We start from the raw sequence: 25,715 nt of genomic DNA, 5'->3' as shown, positions 1-25,715 counted from the left end.
GGAGAGGACAGACAGGTCTTTGCTATTGAACTTATGCTCTGATGGAGGAGACAAATGTTCAACTAATTACAGATCAAGATCAGTGCTGGAAAGCAATTCACATTTATGAGTTTACTTCTTATTGTTTTCCTCCTGCCCTCACTGGGGCACAGATCCAATCACAAGTGGCAACCAATTTTTACACAGGAAAAGAAAACAAAAGGCTGAGATCGCAAATAAAAGAGGCTGAGGGAGGAGAGTCCCTGGAAGGAAGATTCTGGCTGATACCAGAAGGACAAAAATGAGTGAAGAGCCTGCGGAGAGCAGTTGAAGCAGAGAAAACAAGAGGGCCAAGTTTCTGAGGTGAAGAAGCACTAAGCATGACCCAGGAACTCAAGAGCATCAGGCTGGAGCCTGGTGAGTGAGGGGAGGGAGGGGAGGGAGGAGAGGGTGGGGATGGAGATTCAGGAAGGGCCAGTAGGATGGCATGACTTTGTAGGCTGGGGTGAGAAGTTTGAGTGTTATTTAATGCAATGTGAAGCCTGTGAACTCTTATTGTAAGGAGGGGAGTAACATTTGACTTTTTAAAAATATATATATTTTATTGATTTTTTTACAGAGAGGAAGGGAGAGGGATAGAGAGCTAGAAACATCGATGAGAGAGAAACATCCATCAACTGCCTCCTGCACACCCCCTACTGGGGATGTACCCGTAACCAAGGTACATGCCCTTGACTGGAATCGAACCTGGGACCCTTCAGTCTGCAGTCCAACGCTCTATCCACTGAGCCAAACCGATCAGGGCGACATTTGACATTTTTAACACAGCTCTCTCTGTCTGTCTGTGTGAGGAATGGATTCCAGCAGGGAGACCAACCAGTTAGAAGGTCACTGGGTAGTTAAGGGAACGGTGATGGTGGCTTCGGTGAGGGTGGGCAGTGCAGATAGAAAGAAGTAAACAAGCCCTGTTGGTGTGGCTCAGTGGTTAAGCATCGACCTATGAACCAGAAGGTCACGGTTTGATTTCCAGTCAGGGTACATGCTTGGGTTGTGGGCTGGATCCTCAGTGTGGGGCGTGCAGGAGGCAGCCGATCAATGATTCTCTCTCATCATTGATGTTTCTACCTCTCTCTCCCTCTCCCTTCCTCTCTGAAATCAATAAAAATATATTTTCTAAAAAAGGAAAGAAGTAAACAAATTCAAGCTACGTGGGCAGTAGAAATAGTAAAAACTGTTGACTCATTATACATAGGGTTTGAAGGAAAGAGAGGAGTATCATTATAAGGTTTTCAAATTTGCAAACAAATCTGATTTGTTCTCATGGACACACAATCCTAGTGAGATAGTGAGTAAAGGGGACCCGAGGGAGTCTTTTTCCCAGATGGAACTGGTCTAAATGAAGTCAGCTAAAGTCATGAGGAGCCTAGTCTACATTCCCAGAGAAAGACAGCCTGGCTTCGTTCCAAACCGGAGACCTTCACTCTAAGAGAGGGTTCCAAGTGTCCAGAAAAAACAAAAAACAAAACAAAACAAAAAAGAGGCACCAGTATTTATGCTGCTGAATAGGAGAGTGCAGGTCTGCAGTCTGGGGATCACAGCCCAAGTGAAACCCTAGACACTGGGTGTGAAATGCCCCAGTGCTGAACTCAGATCCCCTGTGCTGATTAGTCAGGGCAGCGGAAGGGACCTGTAATCCAATACTTCCAGCTCTCTCTGGAATCTCCTTACTGGAAGGAAGGTGGATGATGACTTTATTCTCTGACCCCTTCCAGGATTCCGACAAATGCAGTTTTCTTAAATGTCAGTTTCACTTAATAAAGTTCACACAAAGCAGATGCCCCACAAGGCAAAACTCATCTTTCCTAACACCTGCTTTGTACGTCTGATTTTATTCGTATTAGCAGGAGAAAGGCAGTAGGGACCCTCGGTCTTGATGGATCTGTGACAACATGGTTTGACTAACTGAATAACCCAGGTATTACCCAAGGTATTATCTCTTTGTGCCTCCATTCTCTTATCTACAGAAGTGATGGATTAGATCATACGTAACACATACATAAAATAATTTATCTGATTAATTTTGTTCATGTAGATGGCAAACTAAGACCGAGCATTTGCATCTGACCCGTCTTTGTACCCCACAATAGCTGTGATAGCCATAAAGCATACAACCTCATACTTAAGGAAGATTCAGATGTTGCCTTCAATTTTTTATTTATTTTTAATCTATTAATGTAGTCACTTGTGATAAATATCGATCAATGATTAAGAAATATCAAACAACGAGTATATGAATAAATAAATGAGAAGAAACTAAAGGTGATATCCATGTCCTTTTTCAGTGTTAAATGTTATAGTTTTATGGCTATCATGGTTCATAAAAAGTCTTTTAGGAGTGAAAACCTTTACAGATAGAGTTGGGTTAGAAGCTATGTTCACTGCTTCCTGTCTATGGGTCCTGCATCAGTAAGAGCTGACCAGGGCCCGAGTAACCAGGCTCTAGACCAGCGGTTCTCAACCTGTGGGTTGAGACCCCTTTGGGGGTCAAACGACCCTTTCACAGGGGTCGCCTAAGACCATCAGAAAACACAGATATTTACATTATGATTCATAACAGTAGCAAAATTACAGTTATGAAGTAGCAACGAAAATAATTTTATGGTTGGGGGTCACCACAACATGAGGAACTGTATTAAAGGGTCGCGGCATTAGGAAGGTTGAGAACCACTGCTCTAGACTCTAACGGAATTGTGACCTTGGGCAAGTTACATCACTTCTCCAAAGTTCAGTGTTTTTTTTTTTTTTTTTTTTTTTTTTCATGTGAAATCTGGAGATTATAAAAGAACTGGTTTCAGAGTGGTATTGCGAGGATTAAATGAAAACACTTAGCATAGTTTCTGGTTCATAATGAGTACTCTGCAGGCTTAAACTATCATTAACCGATTTACAGGTTATTATTTTACAAGATTTGGAGCCCAGTGACAGTGAAATCACCCTCTTGGGTCTCCATTGTCCCAGGGAGATAAAACCCTTAAGCATTTTAGCAGGAGCGGACATTCAGCAGTAGGAGTTGAATAGAGCAAAACTGAATGATATGGACGGCCAAAGAAACAGGTTAAAATCAAAAGTCAGCTGCAGTTTGGAGCTACCTATTGAGACAATACACTTTACAAGTGTTCACTTTCACTTTACATTGTGCTTTTGTTTGTATTACTTTCCTATTCCTCCAGCAAATCCTTGAGATAGATACTAGAATTTTTCTATCACTGTTGAGTAAACAGTTTTTTAAAAATAAATAAGATTTTAGCCCTAGCCGGTTTGGCTCAGTGGATAGAGCGTCAGCCTGTGGACTGAAAAGTCCCAGGTTTGATTCCGGTCAGGGGCATGTACCTTGGTTGTGGGCACATCCCCAGTGGGAGGAGTGCAGGAGGCAGCTGATCGATGTTTCTCTCTCATTGATGTTTCCAACTCTCTATCACTCTCCCTTCCTCTCTGTAAGAAAATCAATAAAATATCTATACTAATAAAAGCCTTGGGAGTGATCAGGCCAGCAGGGGAGGGTATTTGGGGGCAAACAGGCCCGCAGAGGAGCAGTTAGGGGGCAATCAGGCCAGCAAGGGAGCAGTTAGGGGGCAATCAGGCAGGTAGGTGAGCGGTTAGGAGCCAATGGTCCCGGATTGTGAGAGGGATGTCCAACTGCAGGTTTAGGCCCGATTCCACAGGGATCGGGCCTAAACCTGCAATTGGACATCCCCCGAGGGGTCCCATATTAGAGAGGGTGCAAGCTGGGCTGAGGGACACCCTCCCCAGTGCACGAATTTCGTGCACCGGGCCTCTAGTATTTAATAAAAATAAATAAGATTTTAATAAATAAGTAAACAGCAACCAAAAATAAAAAATCATTTTAAAAAATTAAAGTGATTTGCTGGTTCTTAAAGTGACTAGAACTCAGACTGCAAAGCTAGTTTTCATAATCATGACTCGATCTCAGGAATCCACCAACCAAATTAGTTCTATACCATGAAAAACATGCCTAGAGAGAGTGAGAAGTGCTGATCTTTACCAGATGTTTTATCCATGACACCATATATTTCAATCACTTCTCACTTCCTTGGTGCTCTGTAGCTTTTACTAGGAAATAAGAACAGATATGCTTTTAGTACTCCAATAAAAACACACACCACAACACTGATCAATCACTCAGTCACAACAGGGAGTTTGTGTATCCAGTTTGTGTATCCTCCAACTTACTACTGTAGGTCTTTTCTAGTTGTTTTTCAAACTGTTGTTTACACTTTGGCCAGAACATTTTATGTCCGAGCTTTTATTACATGTTTTATGTTTATTTCATGTAGTTACCTCCTCAATTCTAACTGGTTGCACAATTCTTACCCCATTTTACAGATGAGGAAACACGGGTTCCCAGAGTTTATTGGCACTAATGAGGTGTTATACTGTTTTGATGTTTAAACTACCTACTTTATTCAAAGCCAAGTACCGTCTGGTGGTAAGAACTATAGTAATACCCAAGGGACCTGAGAGAACAAAAAGGTCCTCGAGTTGCAAGAAGTCTAAATTTATGCAAAATGCAGAAATCCTTGGTGGATACAATAATAACTTTGATTTATTTTATTTTTAAAATCTTTGTTGTTGAAAGTATTACGTATGTCCTTTATTTTCTCCCTTTGACCTCTTCTAGAGGCGCCCTTTCCCCCCCCCCCCCCACCTTCCCGCCTCCACCACCCTATTGTCTGTGATAGGGTGTTCTTTTGTTGATCTCTTCCCACCACCCCGCCTTCCCTCTGATATTCCAGTCTGTTCCATGCTTCTAGGTCTCTGGATCTTACAATAATAACATTTAGATCATCTTTCACCCTCTAGGCAGGCAAATTACCTTGTAGGTCCAATATACAGGGTGCCCCCCCCAAAAAAAAATGTATACACACTTTGACAGATGATAGCTGAATTTTGAAAATGAAATGTATATTAATAAACATTGCCTTTATAATTATTCAAAATGTGTGTATATGTATTTTGGGGGATCCCCTGTAGACTAGGTTTCTTGACCCCTTTTGTGGAATAAATCCCTTTGGCCTTCTGGAGAATCCCATGGACCTCTTCTCAGAATAATGTTTTAAAATGCGTAACAGAAAGAATAGAAGTTATATTGAAATATATAGTTCTAGCATCTGACCCCTGAGATTTTCAAGGAGTATGGGATGGGTTACTCAGGGGATGTTTCTGAGATGACAGTGTCTTCCTTCTTCCTTCCGTCTATAAATAAGCCCCCATTTCCACAGGAACCCCCCCCCCCCCAATCTTTCCCTAGCTCAAATCCAGTTTTTCTCACTTTATTTTTCTTTTAGCCGCCTTCATCTCTTGCTTAGCCCCGCCCACTTCTATAGACCCGCCCCTTCCTGGGGCCACCCCATTCTAGACTCCGCCCCCCGCTAAGTCCCGCCTTCCCCTGGATTACTTCTCGGTTCCCTGCCAATCACGCGGGGCCACCCTTCCGCCCCGCCCCCGAACCTACAGGCAGCCTTCGGACAGCCTCTCCCGCTGGCGAAGGAGTCGCGCTGCGGAAGGATGGAGCCTGCTACGGCCAGTGGCTTCTCCCCGGAGCAGTTCCGGGAGGCCTGTGCCGAGCTCCAGCAGCCCGCGCTGGCCGGGGCCGAATGGCAGCTAATGATGGAGGCCTTGGGCATCAGCATCTACCGGCTGCTGGACCAGGTAGCGGCCTGCCTGCTGGAGGACCGCGGGGGGCTGCCGCGTGCCAGGGCCAGCCTTCCGGGGGAACCGAGGGGCTGCAGCCTGCAGCCGCGGAAATCCGGACCGGGCGGGTCTTCTGGTGCTGGGAGGAGCGAGCGCTGGGGCGGTGCCTCCAGCTGACTTGGTCCAGTTTCTGGGAGTGGGGGGGTCATCAGAATTCAGCCTCAGGTCTGAGGCCCCACGGGGGTGTGGTCTGTTAGAAGTTAACTGTCAAGTTAAAACGTGGGTCTGCTGATTCTGAGCCGCATGCACCTCCGGAGTGGGTGCCAGGGGTGTGTGTATGTGGGGAATATCCTCGGGTTTGAATCTAGGTGGAAAAGAAAGGACTTCTCAGAGACTGGATGTGCAGGGTGGCTGGGGTGTGGGGAGAGGAGTGTCGCTGAGGAGGGGCTTACTATCAACTCTAGCCATTCCTGTGACCCGCTTCTTTTGGCTGCTGCCCCTTCCTTGTAAGTTGCACTTAATAACTTTAGTCTGAAGCTTCAGAGGGAAAGATTCACTGAAGGCCTTGGAGGAATGGAGTTGGTTATTAAGCAGGTCTCCAGGCGTTCCTGCAGGCCTTTGGAACAAGTAGCCATCCAGGTGGGAGGATCATATTGCACCTGAGCCCTGTCATCAGTTGCTCTGTGTAATAGCAGTTCATGACAGGTAGGTTAAAGGTCATCCTCAGGCAAGGTAAGTGAAATCCAGGTTTCTTGGCAGAGGACCAGAGTATGATAGTGTTAGAGCAGGGAGGAGCTCTGGTTGTCTTGCTACATATACCACTGGGTGTAGCAAGGTGAGCAAGTTCACGGTCTAGAGCAGACAGAATTAATTTCCTAGGGAAATTTCAACAGTTACCTTGGTGCAAAATTGGACAAGTTTTCAGACAAGATCCGTTTATCTTCTCTCAGATTATTCCATTTTCCTTTACCGGCCACATCCAGGCATTTGCCAAGGTGTGTCCATTCGATTGTTGAGACATATCTGACATAGGCCCCATTTCCTTTCCCTTTACCTTCCTACATGTTTGTCACTATACATGGCACTTCTCACCTCGAACTGCAGTGACCTCTTAACTAGTTCCCAGCTTTCCATCCTACACACCACAGTCCAAACACCCAAGAGGCTATGATCTTATCACTCCCGTTTCAGTGGCATTGCTGGTTGCAGAATTAATAATAACTATTGTAACAGCGAATACATTTCATGCTTTCTTATGTTCCAAGCACTGTTTAAGTCTTTGCAGGTACTTAATCCTCACATCATCCCTAATGTAAGGTGCTATGATTATACTTATTTATTTATTTTTTTTACCTGTATGTATGGAAATGAATCTATGGAAAGGTTAAGTTGCTTGTTCAAGATTTGAACTGGAATCAGAACTCACTCTGCTTCCATAGCGCCTTTCTGAAGGAAGGCAAATGTTGCCCGCAGGTTATCCTGAACTAGTTTGGTCTTTTTAAAAAAAATGTTATTATTATTATTATATTTTAATCTTTATTTTTGAAAGTATTACATATGTCCCTCTTTCCCTACATGGACCTCTTCCAACCCCCTCTTCCCCCCCCCCCCCCCCCCCCAGGCCTTCACCATGAACTAGTTTGGTCTTAACTCATCTTTGAACTAGTTTGGTCTTAACTCACCTTTCCAGCTTTATCTCCCATAACTCATGCATACTGCTCCTGTCCTCTAGCCACCCATACTCCCTACCCCATGGGCCTGTGCTTTTTTGCTTTTGTATCTTTTATCTCATAGTATCCATTGCCTGTAAGCTGAGACAGAGTGACTGGCTTTGTATTGTGTATTGTTTCCGTTGTGTATTGTTATGTAGCAGGGACCACTTCTCTCCTGTGGGGGGGACGTGAGTGGTATTTAGACAGTTCCTATCCCTACTAACCATTCTATATGTCTTATTCCCACCTGTTCTGGGGATGAAGACAGTCATGGTACCTTGATGTAAATTAGCGAGCTTTCACAAGTTTGGAGGATCATAAGATTCCCATAGGCGTGCCATTGAGCCTCAGCGGACAGGATGGAGGGACATTGCCCCTAGCCATTTTGATCTCCATCCGTATTGAAATGTGGAGGCCCTATTGGCTCAGGCTACACACCAGCTCCTTCCTAGAACCCTTACTGGCCTTTAGCATCATCCAGCAGGATTTGCTGCCTGGCCCACTTTGCTAAAGCCTCATTTGTTTTCCAGGTTGACGCCCATCCTGTATCTCCCTCCTGCAAGAGAATTCCTTCTAAGCTTTAGTTAGTAAATCTTTTCTTATGAACACCCATAGCTTTGGGGTTGTTGTGTTTTCATTTTCATTTGTCTCAAGGTATGTTTTGATTTTGTCCTTGATCTCGTTGTTAACTCATTCACTGTTTAGTATAAATGTTATTTAGCCTCCATGTGTTTGTGTGTTTTTCAGTTTTTTTTCTTATAATTAAGTTCTAGTTTCATACCATTGTGGTTAGATAAGATGCTTGATATACTTTCAAATTATATTTACTGATAATGTCCCAATATACCCACCACAGGCCCAGTTTACACCTATTGTCCCGGAGAAAATTCTTACAACTGCCACTCTCAAAAGTGTGCCAGCTGGAATGGTAAATTATAGGGGGACCCTATATATAGCCACAGGCACTCAGACAGCTTATGACTTATCTAATGATGTGTTCAGAGAGTGCCGAGACCACGGAGTCCGGATCACAGACCATGGACTCCGCTGTCAGATCACTGGCTTCATGCCTACGTTCGGCCTTCATTAGTTGTGTGACCTTCGGTGAGTTTTATAAACTCTCTTATTTATGGAGGGATCATTTATATGAACTTTATTGACATGTCATCTACAAACAATAGAATCCACTTATTTTGAGGACAATTCAGCGATTTTTAGTAAATGTGTGCGGTTATGCCACCTTCACCACCATCTAATTTTAGAACAGTTGTGTTGCTCCCACAGGAAACCTCTTGCTCGTTTGCAGTCACCTTGTTCCCACTCCCAGCCACCAATTTACCTCCTCTACCTTTTCTCAAAAGGTTTGCCTTTCCCAGGTTATTTCTCACCACTTCTTTAAGCCTCCGTTTCTTTGTCTGAAAAATTGGTGTATCTCCTGTTATCCTTGTGGATTAAGTGGGCTAACCCATGTGAAGCATTCAGCCCAGTGTGGTCTTTAGTAAGCTACCTCTCCTGATCACTCTGCCTAGCTATCTGCAATCCTAAGAGATGAAGCCTACCCTGCTTCCTTAGAGAGATCTAAACTACTGAATCAGACTTAGCTCGCTGTCTCCACGCAGTCTTGCTACACACTTCCCAGTGGCAGCTGCCGCATTGGCTCTTGCCATGAGAACTGGTTCTCTCTGGTGAGAAATGCTCACTTTTCCTACCGTCTGAGTCTGTTGCTTGCCAGAGTGGCTGGCGCTGGACAGCTTCCACAGTCGTAGGCTGCGGAGGCTTCCTGTCCCCCTGAGGAATAGAAATGAGCTCTTCTGTGAAAAGCAAAGAAAATCCAGTGCGCGGTCCAGGGTGTGCTGACAGGATTAGGGAAATGGGATTCATCAAGGCTGCCTGGAAGTTAGTGATGTAAATGCAGATAAACACCATACATTGAAGAGAACGAGTGAGGTCAGTTGAGGGGTGGGCAGAGGGGTTGGGGGTCCACCAGGGATTGCTTCTCCACGGGAACCGCAATGTCAAATGCAAACATTGTGACATTTTGATGTTTCTCATGTATACACATGTTAGCGCTTACAGAATTTATTATGCTTAGGATAAATACGTGTACCATTATTGGCAGTTCTGTTCCTCAACATATGTTAACCCTGTGAATGCGAGTGAAAAGAAATGGAACAGTTTTCTTGCAGGCATTTGAATAACCGTTGCTAAGAAATGTAGCAGCTTGCCTGGCCAGCGTGGCTCCGTGGCTGTGTCGACCTATGAACCAGGAGGTCCTGATTCAGTTCCCAGTCAGGGCACATGCCTGGGTTGTGGGCTCAATCCCCAGTGTTGGGCATGCAGGAGGCAGGCGATCAATGATTCTCTCTCATCATTGATATTTCTATCTCTCCTTCTCCCTTCCCTTCCTCTCTGAAATCAATAAGAATATATCTTAAAAAAAGAAAGAAAGAAATGTAGCAGTTTGATATGGAGACCAGTTAGCCGGAATACCAGGGCATCTCAAAAATCAGCGATTTTAGTAGTAAGTGGCCGAACCACACACTCTCCCCCCCCTCCCCCCCACCCCTGCCCTCAGGTCTTCGTTTATATAGTGGACATAATAACATGCTGACTTTGAGGGATTATTGTGGCTATTAATCATTAAGCACAGTGCCGGCTTGGAGTAGGTACTCCGTAGATATTTGTTTTCCTTAAAACATGCATTATGTTGCAGTTCTGAATCCTGGGTTCTTCAGTCTGGAAAAAGAGTGTCATACTGATCTTGTTAATGAAAGTGATATCGAATACTAAGTACTTTTTATGGGATGAACTTTAGGCAGATCATCTAATTTAATCGTCACAGTCACGTCCTTAGGTAGGAACTCTCATTAGACCCACCCACTGGGCCGCTGAGAAGAGCAAGGCCAGTCGGTGGGAGAGCTTAGACACTATGCCTGCTGTGCCTCCGAGCCCCTGCCGTAAGCACCAGGCTGTAGTTTCTGGCTTCGATTTTCTGTATTTTCATGACTCTTTGGAATAAAATAGAGAAAGACAGCATAGCCCTGCTCCATTGAAAGTGATAACATTCATCCTTTCTCCATTCCCAGCTTTCCCTGGTCCTTATCTGAACCCCCCAGAAGCAGCATCTAAAAAGTACCTCCTGGGGTAGTAGGAGGCCCATTGGACACACACTGGGCTTAGGGACTCAGGGGAGCATCTCCGTGGGAGGTCCATCCTGGGTGGTCTGGAGCAGAAGCACTGGCTTGGGGACCGGTAGGAACAGGTTCCCATCCAGGCTTTGCCACCAACAGTGTTGTTGACTGACGCTTGGCAAGTCACTGACATCTTTTACATAAAGGGTCTAAGGCCCCTTCTGGCTGTGATATGCTGTGTGATGGGTCTTGTTTACCATTAGCGTGTGGTCTGCAACAGTGGCCCGGACAGAGGAGAGCTAAAGAAGGAGACATTGTGGGCAGTAGGAGGGGCCGGTGTCACCCTCTTTCTGTCCCAAGTACTAGCTGTAGGACTCAGGCACATGATTTAGCATCACTTCAGTTCTTTGTATAAAGATGGAGGCAGCACCAATGTTTCTATCTACACTGAGTGCTGAGTGGCCATATTATTATGATCTCTGAACGCTTAATAATATGGCCACTCAATATATATATATATATATATATATATATATATATATATATATATATATATATATATATAGAGAGAGAGAGAGAGAGAGAGAGAGAGAGAGAGACCTGGTGCATGAATTCATGCATGGGTGGGGTCCGACCAGCCTGGCCAGAAGGAGGGGACATGGGCAGTTGGCTGGCTGAACTCCTGGTAGAGGGGACAATTTTCATATTAGCCTTTTATTATATAGGATATACACTGAGTGGCCAGATTATTATGCGTTCAGAGATCATAATAATCTGGCCACTCAGTGTATATGGCAATCAGGGCTATGTTAGAGAGCACATGAGATAATGAATGTAAGTCTGGAAACAGCACCGTGCTGTGAGAAACAATCGCTGGCATTATTGAAGTAACAGGTAGCAGGTCCAAGTGATGGGAAAACTTCAAATATGAAGGGCATCGCTGCTGCAGTGCTGTTGACAGGTCACCAAAGGAAGTACCCTCCAAGCCAAAAAGCCAGCCCAAACTTGCTTTCTTCTCAAGGCTAAGGATGTGGTGGGTCCCAGCAAGATTATAATTTTTTTTTTCTGAGTTACTTAGTGGAAGGAGGCAGCACTTAATTAAAAGAGTGTGTGGAGTTGTAGATATCTCTGTGTAAACTTAAATATACTTCTATTTAATGTTCATTGACAGGGTCCATTATCTCTCACTTCTCTTCCTTTGCCACGCATTTTAGCAATACTTATATACTTTGGTAGTGTTGTGATGAAATTACACATAATCATATTTCCCTGTAAATGTTCATATCTCATCAGCACTATTCTATCAGTCCACTTTTCACTTTTTAAATAATATGTTTTAGAGAGAGTGGAAGGGAAGGAGAGAGAGGAACATCGATGTGAGAGAGACACATCGATTGGTTGCCTCTCGCACACACCCTGACGGGTTGGGAATCAAACCTGCAAGCCTTCAGTGTAGGTGCCCTTGACCGGAAATTGAACAACTGAGCCACACCGGCCAGGGTGGGGGTTCTTTTTTTCTTAACTGTAATGTGAGCCTTTTTTTTTAATTGTTTTTTTTATAATTTAAAAATTTTAAAATTATAGTTGGCATACAATATTATATTAGTTGCAGGTGTACAGATTGGTAATTAGACATTTATATAATTTACAAAGTGATCACCTTGAGAAGGCTCGTATCCATCTGACATCAGACATCAGTATTACAATACTGTTGACTGTGTTCTTTTAGCAAGAAAGAAGAGGGTGTCTTCTTCTGGTAACTGTATCGCACACTAAATATTGACCGATGCTCTACCACTGAATAATTCTTTTACTATGTGAAGTGTAGGAAGTTAAATGTTCTGTAAATGGAGCATTAGACAAGTAGATAGTGTGTTGTTTTCCAGTGTGATTGAAGAAATGGAGCCATTCTTCATTGTGGTTTAAAACCTTTTGAGTAAACTCATTTGTATTAATTTATTGAAATGTTAGGAAGCTTAGAAATGTAACTGCAACAAATGTTATAGAGAGTTTATATCTCTACTTTTAAGGAGCTCAATCAATAGTAAAACTTTGCCCAAATTAAGCTAAGATTTGTACTTTTTTTCTGTCAAATTGGACAAACAGTGGTACCCAATCCTGGGGAGGTGATCCTTTGCTACTGGGGAAGAGTATAAATTGGTATAAATTTTCTTAAACATTTATATAAAGTATAAAGAACCTTAAAAGGTTAATATAATTTATCTCTAAGGAAGCTTTCCTAATTAAAAAGTTAGAATTATGGACCAATTTGGTCTGTATGAAATGATAGATTATTCCAGCAGAATTTATATTTGTAAAAATATTTGGAAACAGAAATAACTTAAAAGAATAACTAAGTTAGGTGTGATCTCTCCATAGCTTCAATATAATATTGTTAAAAATAAGAACACAAGCTGTTTATACCATTATTACCATTTTTGTAACATAGAGAAGTATTTACTTACTTAAAAGAAATGTGTCCCATATTACCCATAGGTATTTATGGATTATGGAGGGGGGGGGGGGTGTCACATGCCATTTTTATTCATTCTTTTTTGGCATTTTCCAATTTTCCTATAATGAATAGGAATTATTTCTACAATGCTAAAAAATTCACTGTATTTTAAAAAAAAAAAAAGTATTTTTATTGATTTCAGAGAAGGGAGAGGGAGAGAGATTTAGAAACCTCAGTGATAAGAGAGAATCATTGATCAGCTGCCTCCTGCACGCCCCCTACTGGGGATCGAGCCTGCATCTCAGGCATGTGCCCTTGACCAGAATCGAACCCACGACCCTTCAGTCCGCAGGCTGAGGCTCTATCCACTGAGCCAAGCCGGCTAGGGTTCACTGTATTTTTTAAAAGACAAAATAAAAACGTGAGCATATGTGCTGAGATCCTTTTTTAAAAAAGAAATAACGGGTGAAAAAAAGTGTTTTGACCCAGGACCTTGGGTGGGGCCACCCAGCACTCGAAAAGAACTTTCTATTGCGAGACTAGGAAAGGTGTTACCAAGTATCTTGTTCCTGTGAGGTCTGGCCTTTCTCAGCACTGCCTCGAAGGGAGTGTTTAAAGGAAGCCGTCACAATAGCTCATTCTTCGGTGTTCACGTCAATCACCTCGTTCTATTCTCCTCTTCCTGGAGGGCTTCTGTTTTCTTTTCTGTATAGGACTGAGGTCACTAGGGCTGTGGTGCCACTCAGGAGGGGCCAGGAGCCAGTTTAAGGAAACAGTTTGTCTTCATTTATCCAGAGAGCCAAAGCTAACTCATGTCAGGTTGGGGAGATAATGATCTCAAGACACAATTGTCCCTTTTGCTCAGCCTGTGTGGAAAATGGGGCCCCCAATATTCCTGAACAAGGAGCTAATTGTCTTCCTTCCGACGGTGATGAAAACACATGTGGGTCTAAATGCGTGCTATGGGTAAACCCTCACTGCCTTTCCATACGTGAGGGTGAGGGGCGGGGGCAGGAAGGAGAGGTTTCTCCCGAGGTCTGTCCTTCCACTGGGGCATCCGTGGCACAGCACGTAGGGGGTTCAGGTCTGTTAGTTTGTCACTTGATGTCAGGAAACCCTTGGTATAAAGCCACATACTTCTGGAGCTGGAAAATCCTTCTGAATTTCGTTGCAAGTTGGCCTTCCATTTCTTGCCAGGTACTTTCACATGTGCCTGCGATTCCTAAACTGGGTTATTCACCCCTGGGTTATGCCACCTGAGCTAGGAGACCCTTGAACAAGCCTCCTGATGTCTGGAAAGGTTCACCATGCTTACCCCCTTGACTTCACACGAGTTTCCAGCAAGGCGCTGAAGAGGATGGCTTCACTTAGGCGTAATTACCCAATAACATTATGTTAGCACATGGAAGTTGAGTGGCTCCAAAGGCTTGCTTTCTGTTTGTTTGCCTTTGCATTGACATTTAAGGGCCACTGGTTTAATCTTCAAATTAGAGCCTTTAGGCAAGGTGACGGTTAGGAACTTCAAGTTGCCATCGTCCGGAGAGTGAAAATGTGTAGTGGCCAACTGCAGCCCAATACCCTCGCAGACAAGGGTTCTTGGACTTTGGAATCTAGAAACTATTTTTTTTCCTGAATAAAAGGGACGAATATGATCTGCAACTGATGTTTTTCCCCCCCTTATGCACAAGTCCTTTATATAAAAAAGAAGCAGTGTTGACAAATTCTGTCTTAGAACTGATAAAACAGTGTGTTGGGTTCATTAGGCCCCATGGAATCTAAAATAGTAACCTGTTCCCTGAATGCTAGCCGCCTGTATGACACCCACTACTTGGATGTTTAATAAGCACCTCAAACTCAAGGTGGAACCCTTGATTACCCCACAGCCCACAAATGACCTCTTTCCCAAGTTTTTTCTTACAAAAAGGAGCTCCCCATTTGCCTGGTTGTTCAAGCAAAGGTTCTGAGAGTTATCCTCAATTCTTTGCTTTCTCTTTCCCCACTGCAATTGTTGTTGACATGACTTCTAAAAATATATCCCTAAGTCACTGACTTCTCCCCATCACTGTTGTTACCACCCCATTCAGATCACTGTCTTCTCTTATCTGGACTATGGCACTGTCTTCTAAACCACTTTCTCACTCTCTTAGGATCTCTTTTCTACCAAGCAGTGAGTCATCCTTCTAAAGCCATCCCCTGTTTAAAGTCATTCCTTGGTTTTTCATAGCAGTTAGAACAAAATAGTTAACACTTACACTGGTTTACCAATCCCTTGGGGGCCCAGTCCCACCACCTCTGTGGCCTCGACTCCTACCACTCTCTGGGTGCCACCATTCTCCAGAGCCCTGGACTTTTTGCTCTTTGAGCATTTCAATCTGTCAACCTGAGGGCCTCCCCCTACTAGGAATGGTCTTTCCTCATCCTCCCACGCACGGCTCCTTCTAATATTTTGGACAAGAGGTTCTGATAAAGGTCATCCCTCATAGAGACCTTCCCTGACCACCTACTTATTTAGGACCCCTCTCCTCTGAATCCAGCTTCAATTGTCACGTGCCCCTTCTTGGCGCCTGTTTACATTAGCTGGATACTGTTTGTAGCTAACACCACCACCAATGCTCCGGCCGAATTTAAGACCCAGGGGAGCAGGTGCCTCATCTGCTTCTTCATCATCATGCCACCAAGACGACAGGAAGGGGCTCGATAAATGGTGTAGCATGAACCCCAGCCTCAGCTGTTGTTCATACGCTGTGCAGTCCAGCTGCCTCGCAACTTGGGAACCAATAGGTTGTTTCTGCCTGTTCTGTTTCTACAGCGGACGGGACTGTATGAGTATAAAGTCTTCGGTGTGCTGGAGGATTGCCCGCCGGCTCTGCTCGCCGATGTCTATATGGACTTAGACTACAGAAAGCAGTGGGACCAATATGTTAAAGGTGAGTAGCACCCACTGTTTTTTAAAAAGTCAACTAGAAAGTAGAATCTATTGTTATTTATTCTACCGAGCAGAAAGCAACAGGTTTAATTTCTACCCTGTTATGTTTCATTTTAAAGTTTGGCATAAACGTCTTAAGTGCTGGGCTGAAATGTGTCTTTGCTATTCCTAGGACTTGCTCTTTGCATACTTTCTGATCCACTCTTCAGTTTGCTCAGTGGGCCACTCTGTTCTCTCTGTAAGTTGGTTGTCATCTGTATACCTATATATCATGGAAGGCTTCTTGGAGGAGGTGGTATCCGAGCTTTGTTTTGGAAGTTGAACACAAGAATACTATATGTGAGGAAGTTAGGGTAAGGGGACGAGTGGTGCAAGGGCATTCCAGGCTCAGATAACAGCATGAATCAAGTCAGGAAAGTGTGAAACAGCATGATATGTACAAATTGTGAGCAATTGGGCAGCTGAATCTGGAGTTAAGGTGGGAAGAGGGTTCAGATCCCCAAGGCCTAGGCTGGCTGCCAGTCTGCAGTCCTTAGATTGGACCCTATGGGTGATGGAGTTATGAAGGGCATTAAACAGGGGATCCCCCTGCCGTAGAGCTGGGAGAGACCTCTGCCATCTCGGTCACAGTGACATAGAACTACGGAGTTGCCAAGGGGCACACAGACTCTGAAAGACCCTCGCAGTCAGGTCTCCTGGTTGCAAGCAACGAAGATGCTAACGAATGCCCGTGTAAGGAAAGGGAAAAGTTTATTGGTTCATGGCATTGAAAACTCCACGGGTGTCTGGCTTCCAGGAGAGCTGCATCCAATACTTGACTCACTTCTCCATCTTTTGACTCCGTTTTTCCGCCCGAATCCTCAGGCAGATTCCTATGTCATGCAAAGATGCCACCAGAAGATCCAGGCTCATAAGTAACCATATGACTAACCCCAGAGGAACAGGAATGAGAATCCCACTTCCTGCTGCTGCTGGCAGCCAGAGCCCAGGATTGGCTCTCATCGGCTCAGCATGGACCACGTGCTTATTTCCTGTGGCCCTTTCTCATGGTTTGGGGTCACTTACTATCTTCAGATACGCTTCGTATCTAGGGGGAATTGTGCTGCTTGCCCATCCAAGGGACAAACTGTTTTCTCTGTCCCAGTCTCCCTAGCAGCCATTCCAGTCATGTGACTGAAGTGGCCCATAAAGTACACATGTGTCTTCAGTTTGAGAGAGATCAACGTGAGGAAGCAGGCAGCATGAATCCATTTTCTGGTGATGGTCCCAGCAAAGGCATCCTGACTTTGGGGCAGACAGTTGCAGAGCTTCTGACATTTGGTTCTCACGCCATGGTGTCTGGTCCACCCGACTGGCTTCTCTGGAACAATCCTGCGGTCTAAACCTAACTCTGGTCCTCCTGGATATTCTGTGAGCTCCCTGAGAGCCTTTACTAAGCCACTTCTCAGCTTAAATCTGCTCGAGTGGCAAGCTAAGACCCTGGCCAGAGGCACCTCCCTGAACTAACCCCCTTGGCCATGTCTTGCACTTTCCCAGCCCTGGGATTAATGCTGAGCCAGTTCTGCTTAAACCACATAGTCGAGAAGGAGAGGAAATTGATGCCTTGAAGGAGCATGGAGATGCTAGTCCACGAACGGGGAGTCAACTCGGAGCTTGGGAAAGCAACAGGTGCCCACCTCTTCCCTTCCTTCCAAGGGCTGTCTTCCATCCCTGTGGCACCAGTGGCTGGGCAAGCGCTTTAATAGATTTTCTTTCAAAAACTGAGTTAAATAATATGTTTTTTCCTCATCTGCTTCTCAAGGCACCCTTGGCTTGGCTTCCTCTCTAAATGTTAGGGAGATGTTTGCAGTATAGTTGGGGTGAGAGGGGATACGTATCATCGAATTCCTTTGCTACCTCCCTCCAAGAGCGGCCGTTGTTTGCACACCCTAGCACGATGGGATAGGAGATTTGGTCACTGCAGCTGTGGCATAGTGCACAGAAACATGGGAGAGAAGCAAGACACTTCGCCACAGTGACGCCACTTCCTCTTTGTCCAGGAAGGACACTGCCTTCTCCAGAACCTTTATTTCCCAGCTAAATGCGCTAGACTAAGCAACTCCGTCCTGAGCCAGTGGTCATGTCTTAAAATCTAGAGGCGAAAAATGGTCTAAAAAGCAAAATTGTTGGTACTCTAGTGACATCTGGTGGTTACCCTGATCTTGAAACCTGAAGGTTTATTCTTGCCTGCTGGATAGTGACTGATTCATTGCTTCCTAGCTGAGAATCTTGTTTTTTGCTCTGAGATAGACAAGTTTTGTTGTTGGGTTCTTTGATGTTGACTCTGCTTTTATATCCGCTGGACCGTGCTCTTAGGCAACAAGCTTGCAGTGGTAATGAACGGGCCTGACTTTTTTTAGAATTCTGTGCTGTATGCATTCATGGTTTATCATGTTCTACGAGGTCATCCTACATAGGCGTCATGTGAATTGAAACCAAAGAGGCTTCCAGATGCATTAACTTCTTTTGTTCTCCTTAGAACTCTATGAAAAAGAATGCAACGGCGAGACTGTGGTCTACTGGGAAGTGAAGTACCCTTTTCCCATGTCCAACAGGGACGTATCCTTTCCCAGGGGGGCACTGTTTCTCGGCTTTCTAAGGGTTGCTGGGCCCCGGGGCCATCGCCCGATGGTGGTATGTCCAGCAAGTGTGGACACCGTCGTCTTTGATCTTGCAGAAGCATCTGCTAAAGCTGTTATTGCACCCTGTGCAGCTTTTGGAGACCTCAGAGTGGGATTTCTGGGCCTGACCACGTGGAGCGTCTGTAACTGTGGTCACTGGAGGGCAGCCTCTACTTTCCTGAGATGTTTTCTAGGGCTTGACGTTGTTGGGCTTGAAGAATTGGGGACTTGGGGAGACCTTTTAATCAAGTTTAACACACTCCCCAATCTAGAGAGCGGTAAAGTGACAGAGGCATCCGTACAGGTGATTAGTGGCAGAGTGGGGACTGGAGCCCCCACACTTCCAGCCCTCCTCATACCTCCTCATGTTTTATGGACCCCACAGTGGTCCCTCCATCCCTCTTGGCTCTGGACACTGCGTGTATGCTTCTTCCCTCAATTTCCTTATGTGTCTTATGATGCGGTTGAATGGAATGTGGGGAGTTTGAGCTGCCACTCCGAGGTTCTAAGAAGCCCACTTAGGACTTGCCTGGGAGGGTGGGATGGGAATTTGCTGGGAGAGCAGTACGGGGGTAGGGTGACTGACAGGCAAGCGTTCTCTTTAATCACAGCAGCTGAGCACTTCACACACTGAATTTCCACATAAGATCCTTTGAGCAAAGGGGCTCGTGGATTAAAACGTAACTCTTGGAAACCACTGAATTATGTGATCACTAGATCTTTTCTAGCCCTAACATTCTATAAAGTCGGTTGGTTCCTAAATCATTATTCCCTAAAAAGAGAGGGAGTGTGTGGGTGTGTTCTGTGTGTTTTGTCTGTGTGTGTTTTTGTGTCTACCTGGCCCCAACTAGATTTTAAACTCCATAAGGGTTTATTTTTTGCCACAGTTCCCACATCCTGCTAGATAGCTTACATTACACATGACATGTATTTCAACAAATTGTGGGTTACTTAACCCCTTAGATTCTATGTGGTTTTCTCTAATCCTGCCGACAAGAGTGCAAAATGGGCATCATCATCCCCATTTCACAGTGAGGGAGACTGAGGCAAAGAGAAGTTCAGAACTTGACTCAGGTTCATACAGCTGATGACCTCACAGGGACACTGCTGGGTAGGTATTCGCAGGGGTGAATACTCAGGACTCCTTAAACTTTTATTTCATTGGCTTTCCAGTGCCACACGATGCCCGGCGTTGTTGTTTTTAGTCTTTCTCTATGCATATATGTCTCTCTAATAAGGGTTGTTAAATTTTTGAAAACAGAGAATAGTGCAGTGGTAAAGAACATTCATTTTGGAGAGAAAGATCCCAGGTTGTGTATGCAGCCATCCTCTGGTTTGCTGCGTGACCTTGTGTGACCTTGGAAAAGGCCTTTCGGGTCCCTGGGCCTCAGTGAACTGGTGGTTCTCCAGTCATAGGCTCTGTGGCATGCTGGACCTCCCAACCCTTCAAAGACCTCCGCCAAATTTTAATCAATATGTGTAAGTTAATTTTTAATCAATATGTGTAAGTTAGTTTTTCCTCAGTGGAGTGTCAGGTGACATCTGTCACAAGAGCTGAGTAAGTTGTGGGAGAAAGTAGGGCAATATTTGCTGTGAAGTGGGAGAGAGGAGATCCAGAGCCAAAAGCAACATCATTTCTTCCCTAAAACATTTGAGAACTTTACTCCCCATGACTTAGAGATGGGGGGCAATAGACCATCACTCAGGATGCCTGAGTGATGAGTGGGACAACTGTGGGTGCTTTTGAGACTCTGAGGTGCATGGGGCTGTGGTTGTTGCTATTACAGTAAGTGCAACTGTATTATACTTAGAGTGATTTTTTTATCGTCTTAGGCGTTTAATTCCTTCTAGTGTTAAATCTAAAATTCTGTTATTTGAAAGTATGCAGGCAAAGAGTTGAGCCCGTCCACCTATGCAAGTTAAATAGATTTTGAAGCCAGATCTGGGTTCCGATTCAGGTTACCTTGGGCATGCTTCTTTACCTCTCTGGTGTAATGTCATCTGTTAGACCGGGGTACTTGTACTGAACTCACGGTGATTTGTCAGGATCAAAATAGATGCTATAGGGCAGTGGTCCGCAAACTGCGGCTCGCGAGCCGTGGTTTGCCGCTCTGTTGACTAATGAGTTTGCCGACCACTGCTAGACTAAATGTTACCGTGTAGTTGGAAGCTGTGAGGATTAGGCAATTGTGGCATATTGTGTGCAAAGAGGTAAAGGGTAGTATATGATAGTGGTTGGCAAACTCATTAGTCAACAGAGTGGCAAACCACGGCTCGCGAGCCGCACGTGGCTCACGAGCCACAGTTTGCCGACCACTGCTATAGGGAAAGCACATGGTAAGGGCTTAATAAGTAGTGACTTGTCATTTCTTAGGATTTAATGATCTTCCCTAGAAGAGTGCTATCGGCATAGAGGCTGTTCTGTGTTTATTGTGATGAAATAACTGTCATTCTTGGTGAACCAGTGCTAACTCAGAGTTAAATATTCAGGAAGTCAGTGCCTTCCTACGATCACCAGTTGTAAGTACATTGCTTGACTGTCCTCTGTGCACAGAGGTCAGTACTTAGAGCTTTGGGGAAGTCAGGACAAAACAGAATGACTTGAATATTTGTCGAGTGCTTATTCTGCTCCAGTCTTCCTGTAATGCCCCCATCAACCCCTTTTCCCCACATAGAGAAACTGTGTCTCAGAAAAGTTGAGTAAATAAGCCAGGATTACACAGCTGACAAGCAACCAGTCCTCTGCTATCTCCCAGTGCCTTCTTAGGGACAGGAGTGGTTCCCCGCACAATTAAAAGCAGCAAGGAATGGTTCACAGGTGGGTAATGCATGCTCTCACATGATGCACCAGGTGGTTAGAGGCACAATCTTGCAGTGCAGGTAAGGAGATGGGGCAGGTGGGTGAAGTAACAGTTCCAGGGAGACCATGGGAGGAACAGAACCCCCTCCTTTGGCTTCTGGCTCGGGGTGCTTTCCTTCTGCCCATCTGAGATGCTGGTGTGCTGTCACGCCTTGACTGGCACTCCAGTATGTCTACATCCGGCAGCGGCGAGAGCTGGACGTGGAAGGACGGAAGATCTACGTGGTCCTGGCCCAGAGCACCTCCGTGCCACAGTTTGCTGAGAGGCCGGGCGTGATCCGGGTGAAGGGGTACAAGCAGAGCCTGGCGATTGAGAGCGATGGCAAGAAGGGGAGCAAAGGTAAAGCCAGGGTGCATGTGGGCGCACCGGCCAGGGCCGCCCATGCGAAGGGCACGCTGATCGTGAGGCATGTAGATGCATGATCCTCGTTCCCTGAGGTCAGAGAACGGGCAGGGGTGCAAGACAAACATGGGGAGAGATTCAGTTCATCCCAGAAACTTGGCTAGAGTGCAAGGTGGATGTTTAAATCTGACCCGATCCATTCTTTACTGACTGTTGTCCAGATGAAATAGAACATCAGAGTCCACCAGAGGGCTCAGCATTGACTCCAGGTGGGTCCTGTGGGTGGGGCAAAGAGCCCATAGGAATGTTTCGGGGGACATAGCTCCTTCTCAGCAAAACCCCAGAGTCTCGGGGCCTGCCTACCTCGAGTTCAAACCATGAGAAGAGCTGGGGCAGAGCATGGGGCACATGGCCACCTGCCCTACTGGGTGAGAAGGCCTTGAACTGGAGGCAAAATCCAAGCCATAGTTCTGATGCCTGTTAGATCTGTCACCTTGATAAGTAAACCCACACTTCTTAGTCTCCATTTTACCCTGTATACATTGGGGTTTAATTTCACCAACTCCTTAACGATTGTTAGGTTAGTGAATGGAGAAATAATGAGACTCTATCCAAGTGTCTGGCATTTGCCAGGTACTTAATAAATAGCAGCAAAATGTATCTTGACTATGTTTTCAAAAATGTTTACATATAAATGCCCTGGAAGACCAGGCCGAGGAGAGAATCCACCCGAGTTACACGTTGCCTCCCCGCTCTCCTTCTGGGTCTGAATCAAGCAGGGAGGTTCCCGGGGTTTGTGGCTGTACCTTTCTAACCTGTGTTCTCCTGCTGACTCGTGCTTTCTCTCCCCCTCCAGTTTTCATGTATTACTTCGATAACCCAGGTGGCCAAATTCCGTCCTGGCTCATTAACTGGGCCGCCAAGGTGAGCTCCCAGGAGGCAGAGGGGGGAAGTGTGTTTGACAAATGTTGACTTAGCCCGTGGGGCTGTCAGGCCGAAGAGACACGCTGTCTCAGGCCTAATGAGGCTCTTTTATGAAGCAGCGTGGTTGAGTGACCACGGTTAGGACTGGGGTTGCCCACACCCAGGATGGAGCTGGGGCAAAAGACAAAGACTCCTTAGCTGGAATGCCAGCCCCTCCCTGCCTGTGCCCCGAGACCCCGCCAGGATCACTCTCTGGAACCTCGGGACAATAGCTGCTCCCCGTGCGGACAATGGTGCCTGCGGAGCCTGTGTCTGCTGACGGAGGAGCTGGCCTGGCTGGGGAGACAGCCTGACGTCTCCACGCCGGGGAAAAGCCTCTGGTTTTGTTCCTGTGGTTTTGCTCTGTTGCTCTGTAAGGAGAGGGAACCACAATGGTCGCCCCATCCCTGGAGACTGCCTAGGCGCCTGGCTTCACCGGGACCAGTCAGCCTGCTGGGTACAAGTCCTACTAACTGGCTGGAGGGCTCAACAGACCCCCCTGGGAGCGTGACAAAGCTCAGAGGCTTTGGGTCAAACCCAGGTGAATTTGAATCCAGGCCCTGCTCTGTGTAATTGAGGGAAGCCATCGAGTTTTTCCCTTTTAAAAGGGCCTGGGTATTACCTACTTCGTTGAGTGGGAGTAGATAAGACAAGGTTTGGGAAAGTCTTGCGCAATGGTCAACACTCACTAAACAATGGTATATCCAGCCTCACGCCCCCAAATCCTCACCAGTCTCTTAATTCTGCAAAGCGGGTCCTTTCACTTCTTCAGAGGAGCTGAACAACCCAGCCCCATCCCATCTCCCGTGTTTTCTTTTTCTTTTCAAGAAACGGTGTCTCAGAAATGCCTTAGCTTTTCATTAGCAAAAGCCAAAGTATAAGGCAGTGTCTCGCAACAGTGGCCTCTGCTGTCTAGTCTCACCTGCGCCCTGGATCTTACCTTTCGCCATCGCCTGTGGCAACTTGAAATCCGGTCCAGGCCCTGTTGTCTTTCATTCTTCCCCGAGTCGCCTTTGTCTACCTGAGCCACGTGCCAAGGAATCGGGGGGGGGGGGGGGGGGGGGGGGGGATGATTGCCGTGAGAACCTAGACGTGACAGTCTCCTTTGCTTTGCAGAATGGAGTCCCTAACTTCTTGAAAGACTTGGCGAAAGCCTGTCAGATCTACCTCCAGAAAACCTAAGGAAGGGACTTGGGAACCTTGTGCCCACAGACCGATGTCTGCGGAAGAGCCACAACCCACGGACGCTCGGCCTTCCTTTCGCTTTCCCCGTCCTCAGAGGCCGGCACTCTCTCCAGCTCGGCCCCAGCCTCCGTGTGTGCCTGACGCCCGGCTTCCTTTCCCACTCTCGCTGCCCTGGGACCCGCTGGCTGCCTCCTTCCACAGTTGAATGTGCGTCAGATTAGGGAAACTTCTGCTTGTTTGTTTTTCAAAAGGGAAGTCCACAGTAGGGAACACAATCACTCCATTGTGCCTTTGGAAAGGGATGGGTGGGTGGAGAAGCCACCACCACCACCACAAAAAAAACACACACTAGTAAGAATGCCCCTTCCAGGCAAGCTGGCTCCTGCCCAGAACTGGATTTCTTGCGACTCCGACTCCGGAGGGGCTGCTGGAAGTTGCATTCCCTGCAGAGTCGGCCCACAGTGCGCCAAGACTGGAAGGCTGTGTTGACGTCCCTTTGCCTTAGGTCTGGTGACTTGATTTGGCTGGGGCTTGAGGGGATAATCCAATAAAAGTCTCTGCCCATCTCCACAGCTGGGGGATCAGAAGCTGCTTTGATTTGAAAACCACTGTAGGCCTGACTAAGCATACGACTATGATGTGACAACTGTTTTTTCCTCATCACCCATGTCTGGGTGTTTCTCTATCCCATATGCCACGGGGGAGAGGTTGGCCACACCTCACTAGCTCTTCATTTTACTGGAAATGGAGGCATCCGGATGGCTCTGGTAGTTAACAAAAGCCAAGATGCTTTGCACACAGCCCTGTGATAAAGTGTCCTTATAGGCAATACGCTGAATTTCCCATCTGGAACGTTTGGAGATGTTGACAGGATCATGGTCCACAGCCAGGGAAATGTTAACGAGTGGCTTGGTTGACTCTGTACTTTTTTCTCAGGAATTTTACCCAAGTTGTCTACCCACCACCCAAAGACTTCTATGTTTGCTCCTGAATTTTTGGTTGGGCCAGATATCCTGTGACACAGCCTTGATGATCTCAGAGAAAATGTTTGAGCACTGTGTGTGACGGTGTCAACCTTGATGAACGGGCGTAGACATTCAGGAGGTAAATCCAGAAGCCAGGGGTTTAGTTAAACGGGATATCTCAGACTGCACGTTTTCTCTCTGGGAAGGAAAGTGATTGAATACCAAATAAATACAGAGTGGCTTCTATTTATCCTGTGTGCAGCTTCCTTCCTACCTGGTTTCTTGTGTGAGAATGAATCAATTTGGTCTCTTTGGTTTACAAGTCACATCTGACCGAACTCATGAACTTAAACAAAAACAAACAAACAAACAAAAAACAAAAAAAGAATTTTAGGCTCACTTACTTGCAAGGCCATGTGAAGAATGGCTTCAGGTATGGGTTGATACAGGTGCTCAAATTGATGTTATAATTCAGCTCTCTTCTTCAAGTTATTTTTGAAGTTGGGCTGTATTTGGTGGCTAGATTGCTGCTAACAGCAAAAGGTAGGCTTGCATCTTCCCGGGCTCATGCTAAGCCAAAAGAGGGAGAGAGAGAACATTTCTTTCCATTAAACCCACACCATCCCATGATTCCCTTTAAACCATGTGCCTAACCCTGCCCCAGTCACTGTCATATGGATAGAATTATGCAACTAAGTGATACTTCATCACCGTATCATTAAAATGTCATTATCCTGAGTGTAGCTGGAATTTAATGGTAAACGAAAGTGCCAAAAAGGTCAAGTTGAAATTTCATGTATAGAGCCACTGAAACACAAGCACTG

General features: G+C 45.8%; 1 protein-coding gene across 3 annotated transcripts; it reads left to right on the top strand.

The window, feature by feature from the left end:
* Nucleotides 1-259: 259 nt before the first annotated feature.
* PCTP (phosphatidylcholine transfer protein) lies at nucleotides 260-25,265 on the top strand. Of its 3 annotated transcripts, none has more exons than XM_079797215.1 (6): nucleotides 260-396; nucleotides 15,799-15,916; nucleotides 18,434-18,513; nucleotides 21,604-21,775; nucleotides 22,635-22,702; nucleotides 23,858-25,265. In XM_079797215.1, the coding sequence occupies exons 2-6, from the start codon at nucleotides 15,874-15,876 to the stop codon at nucleotides 23,921-23,923; spliced, it is 429 nt and encodes a 142-aa protein (XP_079653341.1). In that variant the 5' UTR covers nucleotides 260-396; nucleotides 15,799-15,873; the 3' UTR covers nucleotides 23,924-25,265. The 3 variants fall into 3 exon arrangements, with proteins under 3 accessions (XP_079653341.1, XP_079653343.1, XP_079653342.1); XM_079797217.1 differs by lacking the exon at nucleotides 260-396 and adding an exon at nucleotides 5,563-5,709 and having other exon boundaries at nucleotides 23,858-25,263; XM_079797216.1 differs by lacking the exon at nucleotides 260-396 and adding an exon at nucleotides 6,096-6,197.
* The last annotated feature ends 450 nt before the right edge of the window (nucleotides 25,266-25,715 follow it).

Source organism: Cnephaeus nilssonii, assembly GCF_951640355.1.
Source record: "Cnephaeus nilssonii genome assembly, chromosome: 19".
In the NCBI taxonomy this organism is placed as follows: Eukaryota; Metazoa; Chordata; class Mammalia; order Chiroptera; family Vespertilionidae; genus Cnephaeus; species Cnephaeus nilssonii.
The sequence above is the reverse complement of the archived record's forward strand: the minus strand, read 5'-3'. Positions and strand labels throughout refer to the sequence as shown.